The following is a 14,177-nucleotide window of genomic DNA, read 5'->3' as shown; positions in this document are numbered from 1 at the left end:
GTAATCAGCGGCTGCCTTCTGGACCTTCCTTGAATATCTAATAGCTACTTTCAGATTCGGCTCGAGCTGTTGTCGTCTGAATTATCCTGTTGTTGGTGTTGCATTTTGGTTGAATCAGTAAATATGACAGTAAAAAGCTCTGAGCATATTTAATATTCGAGGGATAAATTGCATTATAATACAAAATGTAAATTGTGAAACGTCAAACAAATACTTTTATTGTACATATTTGTGTATACTACTTTTTATAACTAATATACAAAACTACTCAAACGGTAATTGGATACAACTAATAAACATTTAATAATAGTGAGATCGCTCTTGTATATAATCCACCAAAGTTGAAGTCAAACGTATGTTGTATTACGTATCCTATTGCAACTACAGTTTGAGATAATATTACTATGCCATACCAAAACATTGACACAAGCTATTTTTAAAGTGTTTGAGGATTCCCGTTCAAATCTACACCTCACTAATATTTCTTCACCGGACAATGACACCCGACCAGTCTCAAGTATGATACACTTGAAAAATATGAGTCATTAAATAAAAGAAATTGAATCTAAGAAATTCCTGCAGTCTTATTTTTTGTTCTCTTAGGACAAGAAGCTGAGGACCTAAAAGGACCTTTGAGCTGCTTCCGGAGTGAGAGGATAATGTGGGTGGGTTAGGTTGGGGGATAGGGGCCGCTTCCTGTCTAAATCTATGAGGAAGGATTTTGGGCATTAATCTCTGTCCCAGTCCTCTTGGAAGAATGGGAAACCAGCTCTGTACCAGCATCTCCAGTCACAACAGACAGGAGTGGTTAGCTCTTATGCCTAGACTAGCAACTGCACTTAGGGAACCACCAGTACCAATAGTCACTCCCCGGATTAGAGTAGACTTATTGGTCTACTCTTGTATCCCAATATCTGGAAATTTGCGGTTAGTAATGGCATATCGGTGTTTACTGTACCCAGAATAGCTTCAAATGGAAGGTATAAATCAGCTAGAAGTTAACCCTCCTGGGGTTTCAGTCATAGTTAGTCAGTATTTCATATGCATATTTTATATTCCGAGATACATCAAAATATATTAAATTATCGGGTCACATACTCTGGAATAAGGATTGACTAAGAAACTGGTGTCTAAAACAAAATGTAAGTGATCTAACTTGCAGTATTGGGTTCTTATAGTTAGAAAGGAATACTGCGAATAACATTACTGAAACCGGGAGTTGTGGATGTTTGTGGTATTTTGTATGAAATTAAGTAGGCATACACACAATCGTGAAATATAATGGTTTCCATCTGACTAGTTTGCTAGCCGTAGTGGACGAATACTTACAATGACGTTCTTGATGATTGATATTTATTACGTAAATGTTGCTCTGTGTGTAAGTACAGTATATAAGTTATATTTAGCATTTACTATTTGATTGAAAAAGAAAGTTGCTTTGAGAAATTTGCACTGCACGCAGTAGAATTCGATGTTTGCAATAAATAGTTTGGCAACAATGATAATTAACTATCTCATGGGCAGAAAGAAATTATAGATAAAGTGAAACATTATTGTTATGTTTTTAATCGCGCTGGTTTAAAATTAGACAATTTCATATCACGGACAGGAAAAGAGTTAAAAACAAAAAGTACTATCTGTTAGGACTGTTATTCAGGAATCTCCAAATATACATATTTTTGTTTTACAATGCCAGGAAAAATGTAAAACTGCGAAGCAGATGAGACAGAGGATACAATTTCGTGTAGTAATTTAAATTAAATCGGTAATTTCCTCAGGTATGATGTATTCAAAGTACAAAAACGTATAAATGTTTTTGTCAAGACAACGGTTAGCTATTTATAACTTTAATGGAACAGTTTTGGGCGATGTTTACCTAAGTAAAGGCTACGTAAACACATCCGAGGTATATTGCACTGTGAATACCCTTTTCCGCTTGCCCCCTTCACTTCACCCTCCTCCCTTTTATAGCCAAGGGCAATCACGGGTTTTACATTTACTGCTCAAGAGCGCTTTCCAATAAAAGTCACTTCGCTCTTGATACAGCTACGTACCTATGAGCAAATCAACTTGAGGCAACGTGTTCCTCAGTGTGGATTGAATAAATATAGTTTTTATTTAGAGATTTATTTAAATAAAACTAACAGACATATGGGTTCTAATCCAAAGTAACAGTTCATTTTAACAGTTCTAAAGATTTCATGCTTTATTACTGTTTAATAGAGATTTGAAAGGGAATAAGATGGGCATTATTGAGTGATTTGGTAAGTAAGATCGCTGATTTCGTTGTAAAGCAAATACACAGTATATAACCCATCATATCTCATTTTCATACTAATCTTATGGTAATCAACTACATCTGTAGAAAAAACCTTGTAGAGGCTGGTCTCGAACAGTATACCCCGTCTTGAACTTTTAAGTGAGTAAAAAGGTGGATAAAACTACTCTAACGATTTTTGAACACAGCCTGAGAACTGAATCGTGACTGTACTTTTAACACTAAATACTTCGTTTTTATGGAACAGCTATCAGTTAAACAATGATTATTCGTTTGTTGAAACGAATAATTTCATGTCGAAAGTGTTATAAAGCTTAGCGTGTAATAAATATTCATAAGCGTAATTTTTTTCTACTTATATTCGATAACTTGTGCACGTATTTAAAAAGAATAAAACGAGATTTTTAAAGTTTTTACTGAAATAATGAAAACAAAGGAGGCAACTATATTCTGTCTTCACGAAAAGATATTGGCATTTAGCCAGTGTGTATGTGGTGTGACGTAAGAATGACATTTATATTTTACATTACGACTTTTTATATATAATCTATAACCGTCCGCCCTTAGTTTATGGAGAAAATTACTGCTAAAAAATTAAAAATAATTTTCAACAAATTCCAAGTCCAAAGGATAGATTCAAAAATATAAAACAGTCCTAATAGTGAACTTACTGGATTTTCAGTTATGGTACTTACTATTTGCGTAGTATTCAATTTTTTAATTCTTTTTGTGGTAATTTATTAATTACACTAAGAATTTATTATTCAACATGGGCACGTTACTAACAGTCTACTTAACAGTAATGCCATTCGTCTTTTTATTACGTTTGAAATTATTCACGCAATGGTTCTTAAATGTGTCAAAACTTGTAATTTTGTATCCATTTAATTGACTGAACCTCTTTAATGAGCAAGTTAAAGATAAAATAAGCAAAGGATAAAAATGTTTTACAATGATGTTTTATAACAAAAATCGCAAAAATTATAATGTGCTCCATAAAAGTTTTAAGGGTGGCCGCCAGTTTTAAAAGTGGTGGGAAAGTTGCCTATGTATGGATATTTAATACCTTCGTAGAAATCTCAGACAAAATTAACATATTTATTTTATTTAAGTGTTACTAGCCAAGGCTGTGTCTATGATTAAGAACAATATTGTATAGTAGGGATTATGACGTATAAACATGTATTTTAAGCCGACAATCAGTTCACAATACCGATCAGTTACCCCGATATAAGTAGATCATCATTTTTATTAAACCATTTAAAAAACGAACGGAAAAACTATTAAGCCGGCATTGCTAAATTTAATAGAAAAACAAGAAAATAATAAGGTCTTAATCATAACTCAATTATGTAAGTAATAGGAAATTTACGAAAGATAGTTTTGTAAAATACTTTGGAACACTCGTACGGAATATCGTACGCAATGTGCATAATAATTTAAAGGGCAACGGAGCATTCTATCAACGTCGAAAGTTGAACCGTTACGACATTATTGAGCGAATTCAACTCGCAGTGATGTTATTTCCGTCAGAGAATCATCGCCCAGACCTGCTTACACATTTAAATGCGGTCACGAACCGGCGTGCTGTGGTTGACATTCGGCGACGGTGGGAATAACTGATTACGGCAAGTTTGAAGTCAATATTGTATAATTAGTAAGTAATATAGATAATTATGTTTTCCTAACATATGTACTGTAGTAATAAACGATACACACAAAATGGTCAGCAATGTGTTTTTAAACTGGTTATAAATAAGAGAATAGTTCCTAGAAAACGATACTTACTGGATGTAAAGCCACAAAATTGTGTGTTAAGTAAACAACTTAACTATTTATGCTAGTACAGTTATATTCTGGAACTCATAAAAGTACTGTAATTCAGGAATTGCACGTTCTGTTTTTCCTCTAGTAGTAAACCACTTTATTGAACTTTCCACTACTGGAATAAAACTGCGTGATTACTTAATCGCTTTGTTTAAATGAAAGCGTCCTTATGCAAAACATAATCCAAACCCATTTTTTACAATCTACTAGGCTAAACATAAAAATTGATATAACTGAAATAGATAAAAACTCATGTTTTAAAATTTCATGAACTTACAGACTAGAAAATTGAAACAATAAATTTAATTATTTAAAAATTGGCATGATTCCACTAACAGTTACTATGGCAATATGAATACTATCGTAACTTTTGTACAAGGTTACTGTTATACAATATTTTAACAATATAGCTCTTGTTTTTTGCCCAATCAATTAAACAATCCCGCAAAAAGGTATAAATAATTTATTTTGATGTACAAGAAGTGAAATATTACTGGTAATTACGAATAGTAATATGCTTGAAAATGCCTGAGAGTGTGCAAGTTTTACGTTTTGCTAGCAGCATGGATCCCAAATAGTACGTTGGCACCCTAGATTCCCAGTAGAGTACAGAGGATACCATACTAGGCCAGGCTATCTTGAGAAATGAGACAATAGAATTGTATCTCATATTCTCAATAGCGAGAAGAGGACTTCTCATTATGGTTGGGGTGAATTTATCTGGATTTGGGTGGGAAATTTGTATGCGGTGTATAATTTAGTTGAGTAACGGACTGAACTTAAGTTATTTAGATATTTTTTTAAGTTGATTTTTTAACATGTAAAATTAAATGTGGGATCCAAAATTAAAGCTCATTAAAAATAAACATAGTTTATTTTGAATTTTTAATAACTCGATTATAAATTAATTTCTTTCATTTCTAAAATTGAAATTAATCATGTTCTCGATGGATTATTTACAAAAAGCTAATATATTATATTAGTGTTTTCAAGTAATCAATTATTAATTTTGTGTGTTGATATTTCTGCTAAAGCACTTGTTGTAGTTATTGAACTTGGTTCAACTTTGGAATAAGGGAATATTTTTTTATTTAACTTAATTTGTAATATCAAGTTAGCTACTTCATCCAACTGAGGTAGAGAGAAGAGTCCAGTGTAGAAACGTAGTGTAGAAACATTTCCAGATGACACATATATTTAAAATGTTATTATGAGTTTGATATACCTGACAATTTATTCAAATCTCCCATCACAAAGTATAACTAAAAAAAACTAACATTACCATTTCTTTGGGTAATAATAATAAGAAAACGTTATACAAGAATAATACCACAATTATTATTTGTTAATTGAGTAATACTGTCATAAATTGGAGCAAAAACTATAATAATCGTACAATAATGGTATATAATAATAAAATATTCTACTATATACACAGTATTACGTGATCAGGCATGACTACTGGAAATTAAAAATATACGAGTATTTTACTGTATGATAATCACCAACAACGGCTGGTTCAGCCATTTTTTGTGTTTCCACCAAGAACACATGTGGAAAATCGTACGTAACAATACTTCTCTTCAAATGCATTTTATGTGTAGCTCTCCATCACCCTGAGTGATTTTCGAACATGGATGTTCCCTTAAAAATTAGCCGGATCGGTGCTAATTTTGGAATGGAAATCAATAACATAACTGTTGATTGTTTAAAAATGTATAGAATATTATATTAGTATTTTTCAAGTAATATATTTAATTGTACGAACTACCTAGCCTTACTTACGAAACCAACAGTACGAGAAGAAAAGGCATGCTATTGGCGAGTATTTGACATTAATTGCTTTTTCCTCCTGGGGTTTAATAGCGTTACTGATATAAATACACAGCAATTAAAACAGCGATCTAAAGGTCATTACTTTAAATCAACCTATTGAGGTGGTTAGTATTTGCGCATAGTAAAATCTTCACAAATTTAAATTGAATTTAGTGTTGAAAACATTAGTGTTCCATTTAAGGACTACAATGTATTTCTATGCACAGTAAAAGTACAACCTCAAATTAAAAGATCATTTAATTATTTAAATTGTGGCAACTGTATAGATTATAATACAAATATTGAGTTTATATAACAAAGAGACACAATATTAACCCTTAGTCCTTACCTGTTCCACCCAAAGATTCGTTGTCATTATTTGGTTCTTCAGGTTCTGTAAACAAAATAAGATTAAATCACTAAGTGATAGAGATAACGATTATCGAAGCTTACACAACAAGACAGACAATCACACACGTTACGTGTATGGAATCTCTAAAGTGCTACCACAGAGAAACGGTTGTAATTATTTCCTGATTATATTTTCATATGTGTGAAAGCCCCAGCCAGGATCCTCCAGATTAGATCCTACTTGTTGTAATAAAAGCATTGTAATATAACTTATACAGAAATTTATTTTGTAAGTATGTTTTTACTTTTGAAAATTAAGTCTGTAGTGCGGTAATAGAAAGTTTCATTATACTAATAATAAGTATATCGTACTATTTTTTTTATTATTCTGCTATTAATGTTAATTTTTGTTTTTAATGATGCATGAATACATTTTGATATTTATACTCATCGTGGTTATAGTTTTAAAATGTAAACGGATCGGAATGATTACGCGTATTAATATCTTCTTTTCTTTTCTATTATTTAATTTTAATTAAATAAATAAATTGACATGATTTTACTCTAACAATGTGATCACGGGTGGTAATACTCTGATTTTGTATATTAACAGATGTAGTATTTTATTATGTAGTGTTATCCAAAACCTGGATTATATTTACACGTGTAGTATATTACGTAAAATTGAGGTTTGGGAAAGCCTGAGTAGTTTTGAATTGGTTGAATTAAATGAGCGGCATTGGGTTTTAATTAAGATCATCACTACTACCCCTTTAAAAATAAATAAAAAATTAAGTTCCTTAAAATATATTGTTCGGTTTCCAGTTTACTTTGTTCTTCACCACAGTTAGCCGGTTAACATCAGTGACCCACATTTTAAATAATATTCTATTGCTATGAAGACGAGCAAAACGGAAGATTGTTTAGTAGGCAAAATAACGACTTAGTAGCTGGTAGGAAAAATATAAGCTAAGGAAATTTACTGTTTGGCTGATAGTTACTACGCTTCCGTACTAAAGTTGGTCAATGTAACTTGTTGGACAGCATACTTACTGGAGACAGAAAGGTTGTCGTGTGAATGGATGGCATCGTACTTAGCCTCTGCAGTACTTTTCTGAAGTATCGTTTAACTAAGTAGAGCCAATTAACCCAAAAAGCTCTTTATTCACTCGAGGTCTATTTCGCTTAACGATGAGAGATAAAGCTATCTTATTACTTCTGAAGGAAATACGTTGTACTCACGAGAGAGCAACATTTAATCTTTTTATGATTATAGTAGATATTTGCTTATATAAATGAAATGATATATAATTTAATTTATATCAACGCCAATGGCTTGATTTAATTTCAATAAGATTTAATCACAAAAAGTACTTGCTCCGACGGGATTTTTTATCTACATTGAATACAATTATCAATGTATATAAAAGGTGGTATATATATATAAGGTGGTAAATATACAATATTTCGTTCTCTGTAACAATACGTGAGAGAACCCGATTCGAGTCCCTATACAACAAGTACTTTTTATTCATTATTATTGCTTTACATGTTATGTTGATTATTTATATTACAATTACAATATAATATTTATATGTACATGTCGGTTCGTGTGCGAGTGTATAAGAGCACTTGGAAAATTCATTCATCTACCAATCACAAAATGTTTATGTCTACCACGTATAATTATATTATATAACATTATAAACCTGTCTTTTCATATACCGTCCACTATTAAGGAACATGTTAATATGAATGTAATTATTGTTTATTCATGACAAAGAGAAGGCTTATTCAGAAAAGAGAAGGCTTTTAAGCAGGGCTATCACAAAGAAGCAGTCCTTGCATTATCTATGACGTGCTGCTAAGCGTCGAGACGATAAGCGCTCGAGGATAGAAATGAATGAGAAAGAAGAGGCCCAGTCACATTTGGTGCTAAAAAATGTGGATGAGCTGAAGTATTCAGATGGAAGAACTGAAATGGCTTATCGGTGCACACCACAACAAAAATAGAAGCAAAGAGCGTCTCTTGGACACACGTCCTTAATCACGAATGAACGTGCACTAATCTTTTAAACCTTATGCACCAAGCGTTGTGATAAAAAAAGTGCTGCAACACATTGATGTTTTCTTTGTGATGTAAAGAATGTTTTCTGTTCTAAATTAGACCTATTAAAAACCTACCAGCCCATATATTACATAAACAGACAAACCAAGCAGTGTATTTACGGTTATCACAAGAATGGACGAGGAAATATCCTCATGTAAACAAAAACTGCAGGAGACTACTTAGTCTCTAATTACTTAATTACTTAATCTTAGTCACTAATTACTTAATTAACGTAAGATATTATCCCTTTATGTTGATATTAGCAAATGTATTTATGTACGGATAAGCGGGATTTTCTGGTGTTCGAAAATGCAGAGGAAATGTATCAGGTTTGTAGGGTTGACCTGCAAGGCAGGGAAATTAGTTTCCTTTTTGTGGATTATAATATTGAAGGGCAATTAGGAAATTCCTAGGCTGTATTGATGAGATGAGTTTTCTTGAATTGTTTCTAATAAAATATTTTGTTAATAGAAAAATGACGGACAAAAATGATTTATAATCCATAGAAAGGTGAGGAAATCAGGCAGATAATGAGTGCCTTTGCATCAATCTTATGAGGTGAATCTGATTCCTTTGGAATACCATATAGGTACATTCTTTAGTTTTCTTATGTTTAAACTTACTCCTGCAAAAACACCCGTATGCACGAATAAGGAATATTGACAATCATTGTTATGTTGACAACCTTGTATTGTCGACTGCTGCGAATCTAATACTAAGTTATAAAAGTCCTCATTGACGAAGATAAGAGCATTAAACGTCATGACGCTGTACGCACAATCCATTGTGACTGCAGTTTCACACACCCGATCTTGCTTACCAATTGGTTATGCACATGATTGCCAGTTGTTTGTAGCTAATGATGGACACCGTAAATAAAAAATGTTTGCCAAAACTTTTACAATCTGTTGGGATGAATTGAAAGTCAGGAATGGAGTTGACCCCAAAATGGTGTACCCAATATTGAGGCTAATATTCAATTGCTTGTAACTGAAACTATCACCGAAGTACATTATTGAATCTAATAGCAAAGAATTTGATCGTACGCGATCAATCTACACGGAAATTACTTCAAACGCAGAATTCGTGGTGTAGTTGGGCTTTATATCAAGGTTGCTTGTGAGATCAACGACTTGGATGTTCTGGGGTAGCAATATGAGTCTAGATGTTAACCTGGATAGGTGAATCAAGATTGCCATCACATCTGCTAAAGCTCCATGAGGTCTTTTCATTGCACGTTTTATAGATAAATTATTTAAAAGGGATCAGTGTTGTGGGTACCGTGTTGTGTTTTCATCATTCGATTTCTTTGCAAATTTCCAAGTTTTTCTTTATGTATTTTTCCAATTAAAACAACACGTAAGACCTATAAAATCATTCCTAAGGCGGAAAAAGAGCAGTATCGTAATTAGGATGATCTATGGGCATAAAAGAGTAGTATAAAAAAGACTTAAGCAAGATACCTATTCTCCTTTGTCTTAACTTCGGTAAGTAGCCTGTGCTATGCCTCTTTGAGATAGGATCTTGTGGATATTGGGGGGCTGGAAGAGCTTAACAGAGTGTGATGAAATATTGCACAGCAGGCCTAGTAAAAAGTTCCGATTAGATGAAATGTTTTAATTTCTGGGGTTCTCCAATGACACTTACAGGAGGGTATAGAATTGTTAGCATTATGTCAGGAAACATAATGATACAACAGGAGTGATTCATTGTAATAGATTTTTTAGCAGATCAAAATGGATCAAGGATCAATGAACATACGTTTGATCCTGGAACACATATGTCATATTCTGACATAACTAATGAAGCTGTGGAACTCAACGGTTGAATGGGCGGCTCGAAGAAGTTCTTCCAAAACACTAAATCTTGAAGTATATAAAACACAGTTCTAAAAATAAACCGACGAATGATGTCATACTGAAGAAAATTACGAATGTTATTTATCAGTGAGATACATCTTAATCCTGCTTAGTAATCTTTTCTCTAGAAAGTCAAAGGAAGGCAGTACAGTTGGACGTCTAAGGAGACTGATAAGCCAGGACTCACCTTAGCTGTTAGTAATAAAACAGCTATGATGAGGTTGAAGACGATGCCTGGTGAGATGGTAGTGAGGTTTAGATAATAGATTACATTTTGGAAAACGTACACCAATCACATAAAGCCTCAAGTAAATGTGATTATTGCAGTTTCAAAGTGACTAAGAGCGGATTATTTTCTTTCTAAAAGTAAATAAGCTGCCTAATCTAAAAACAAAATAGATTCTTGTGTTTAAACAATATTTTTGTAGAAGAACTTTCAATTTATTTCACCATAACTATTTTGGTAGTTTTATAACTGTTCAACACAACTAAACATATTTTAACATCCCCGGTATGTTTTATACTCTCTAACTTAATACTTCAGTTTACTAAGCTCTTTGTCTATTATTTCCCCTTGTCCACGGCCATTGACCTAATATGTCATCTTTTTACGAAGACTTGTTCATTTTGTAATCCGTAATTAAGTCTATAATTTCTATAAATGATCTGATAATCGGCACACAGTATATTACGGCATGTATTTTATTACTACATATGTCCACATTTATTCACATAAACGGTTTTCTATTCCATAGACTTAAGGTTAAAACTTTCTTTATTGAAGGTCTACCAAAGGCCGAAGGAATACTTATTATACAACAAACATGAAGAGTAAAATATACAAACTAACGAGTGCCATGTATTCATGAATAACATTTCGTAATTATACTAAGATCGCAGAAACATTACAAGGAATTTGAATCTTGGGGAGCGAACGATTGATGAAATGACTGGGCCAAGAACATTCATCACTGGTGACTGACGGCGGGGACCTCCGGATGTAGTTATGACATCACTGTCAACTTGACAAAACACGGCCGGAAGTGACGTCATGACCGGATGTACAATGCCTGTCCGCTGTCACATTAGCGGCCTTTCATCTGCCCACCCTTTTCGCCACGACGCGACGGTTTCAAATCTTCACCCTTCAAAAATGTTCAGTCTACAGTATGTAATTTAAGAATACAGCGTAATTTCAAATTAAATGTTTACCTTTTTTATATAAAATTACTATATTTGTAACTAGATTTTTATTTAGACGCAAAAACCTCCTAATAAGTGTAGGATCTTAGTATATTATAAGTATTGTTACATATTTCAAATATAAAAAAATGATATGACAGCCAAACAACCCATATATAAAATAATTGAATAGCGGATAGCAGTATTTCTAAATCAAAAGTTTACCAGTTTCATTATGTAAGAATTAAGTGTATTAAATTACTCTTTGCAATAAATTCCAGCTTCAAGGACCGCCATAAAGCACTTAAGTACCGACTATTGAAGAACATGTTTTAAAATAATTAGTCCCAACACCGGATTTAATCCAAAACATAAAACTTTCTCAATGGTCAAAAGTTCTAAAACTTTGTCTATGTAGTTTAATTAAGAAAGGGGCATAAGTGCAGCGTAGTGGGTTAGTTACGCAGCAGACCTCAGCAGAAGCAATGGCAGGCCAAGACACCCATTTACAACCAATGGATGGGGCCAGACTATAATTGATTCCACTGAACCTTTGATTTAGTAGAGCCGTTCATCACGGACTCAGACCACAGATTTCCTCCACCGGAGAAGTGATTTTTTTGTTCGTTATGAGAGAAAAAGCGAGTTCCATTAATCTGAAGCAGTGTCTAATGTAACCTACTTTAGGTAATTGTGGTGGAACGTTTTTACAATTGGCGACCACGAGTATTAGCTTGTTAGGTCTTACTCCAATTCCAGTTATTATTTCCATACATGTTTTTATAATTTGAATAATGAAAAGTTAATACAGGGTAGTTATCTGTAATTAAAAACTCAACCAATACAAAACTTTTGAAATGAAATACTAACATATTATTTTACTAATATTTATCCTATTCGTGTCAACTTTATTACAATTTCCCTAGCCTGTAGAAAATCTTTGTTGTTAGGAATTATTTGCAACTGTGAAGTTTAGTTAAGACAACAGCGATAGTAGCTAACCATTCCATTGTCTCTGAAGCAGTTGGTCTGTAATGATTGTGTTTATTTGTTGATTTGCGTGTGAAGCGGTGCCATGAGTTAAAAATAATAGACTTTGACGTTCAAACATTTTTTGTTTGATGTTGTTAATGACGGAGAAACTTTAATTGCACAACGAATTGTTACGCATGAGGTATTCGCAAAAGATGGGAAGAAGGCTGCTTTAGGATATTAATAAGTAACAAAGGAGCCTTTTGCAAAGTGACGACTATCTTTCTGAGTTCTTTGTACTTTCAGGACTAGTTTCACTTTGTGGAAAGTTGAATATATTTTATAAAAATATTTTACCAAATACTATAAAATTTTATAATTTGCAAGTTTTCCAGTCACACCGCTTCAAAACATTGCTTATACAATAAAATTCTTTAAATATTTTGTCTTCGCTGTGGAGATCTTCAGAGAACACATGTTAAACTAAACCAGACATATACATCTTGAATAAAGAGAAAGAAATATTAAAAAAAATAATTAGGTGACGTTTATGCTCACGTCTAAGAAGTCTAAGAAGTAAGCCTATAAAACTTTTTTGGCTTAAATTTTCCACATACAGGAAAATGTGTTCCTGTATGACGCGTTAATAGGAAGGTTAATTTGTTAAATAATCTGATAAAGATATTCTACTGTGCTTTGTGAGAGAAGGATATCAATGATGACCAATTTTACTTAATAATTGTGCGACTCAAATAATAACAAACATAATTTGTACTCACCTAGTCTTACCAATGTTGATGTTATGATCATATATATATATTTTAGCACTCTAAGCGATTTACAGCCACCATTCATCTTCTTTTGGTGTAATCATCAGTTTCATACATTATGAAAAACCAAATAGAACGTGCACACTCGGCCCAATCGTTGTGACTGCGACTGAGTCTGCCCTCAAACCTGACTCGCTAACTACAGTCGCTAGCCACACCAGTCGCATTCGTGTATGGGGCAATACACAACGCTCCAAGTACATTTGACACAACGCTAACAAGTGCTTAGCAACTATCGCCCAGCACCTATAACAAGAGGCGTCTCAAGAACAATGCCCCTTCAGTCGGCAGTTGGACATTATATTTAAGTTTTTCACCTTGGCAAGCCCATAAGATTTCTTTTACAAAGTGTTGTTTCAGTTCATCACAACTCACCACGTCTATGAGCTGCGACAGTTTGAGCTTGATGCAGACCCTGAGCACATCAGTGGTGTTGACGACCGGACGGACCAGCTTGTTGTAGTTGGAGAGGAGGTCGTCGTAGAGCCGCTTGGCGTCGGGGTTGCCTGCGACTGCGCCGTGCACGACCAGGGCAGACAACAACCATGCGCGCAGAGTCTCCCCGGCACTGGGTCCCCCGCAACCCATCCTGAAACACGCATTCTATGTTACATAATGTGATACTGTTACGAACACAACATTTAGGGCGACCAGGGCAGTAAAAAACCATGCGTGCAGAGTCTCCCTGGCACTGGGTTCCCTGCAACCCATCCTGAATCACGATTTATATGTTATATAATGTGTGACTGTTACAAACACAATATCTAGTGCGACCGATGTTGGAAAACATTAAGATAATAATACATTATCTGATCTCTGCCTCTGGCAATGTAGTTATTTAAAATTCGTAATGAAAAAAAATGATCATGAGGTGTACGCACCTTAACATTTGGCACTATCTGTTCTGAGATGTTCCCCTTTAAAAAATCAAATGATTTGTCCTTTTCCTGGGT

General features: G+C 33.7%; 1 protein-coding gene across 1 annotated transcript in view; it reads right to left on the bottom strand.

Moving 5' to 3' along the window:
- Window positions 1-14,177, bottom strand: part of LOC124368936 (acetylcholine receptor subunit alpha-like) — a 266,468-nt gene that overhangs the window by 119,863 nt on the left and 132,428 nt on the right. Inside the window, exons 2-3 of the mRNA XM_046826490.1 lie at window positions 13,600-13,813; window positions 6,270-6,314 (exon numbers count right to left, since the gene is read on the bottom strand). Of these exons, the coding sequence (XP_046682446.1) occupies window positions 6,270-6,314; window positions 13,600-13,812 (258 nt within the window). The 5' untranslated portion in view covers window position 13,813. The remainder of the gene's footprint in view (window positions 1-6,269; window positions 6,315-13,599; window positions 13,814-14,177) is intronic.

This window comes from Homalodisca vitripennis, chromosome X, assembly GCF_021130785.1.
Source record: "Homalodisca vitripennis isolate AUS2020 chromosome X, UT_GWSS_2.1, whole genome shotgun sequence".
NCBI lineage: Eukaryota > Metazoa > Arthropoda > Insecta > Hemiptera > Cicadellidae > Homalodisca > Homalodisca vitripennis.
The sequence above is the reverse complement of the archived record's forward strand: the minus strand, read 5'-3'. Positions and strand labels throughout refer to the sequence as shown.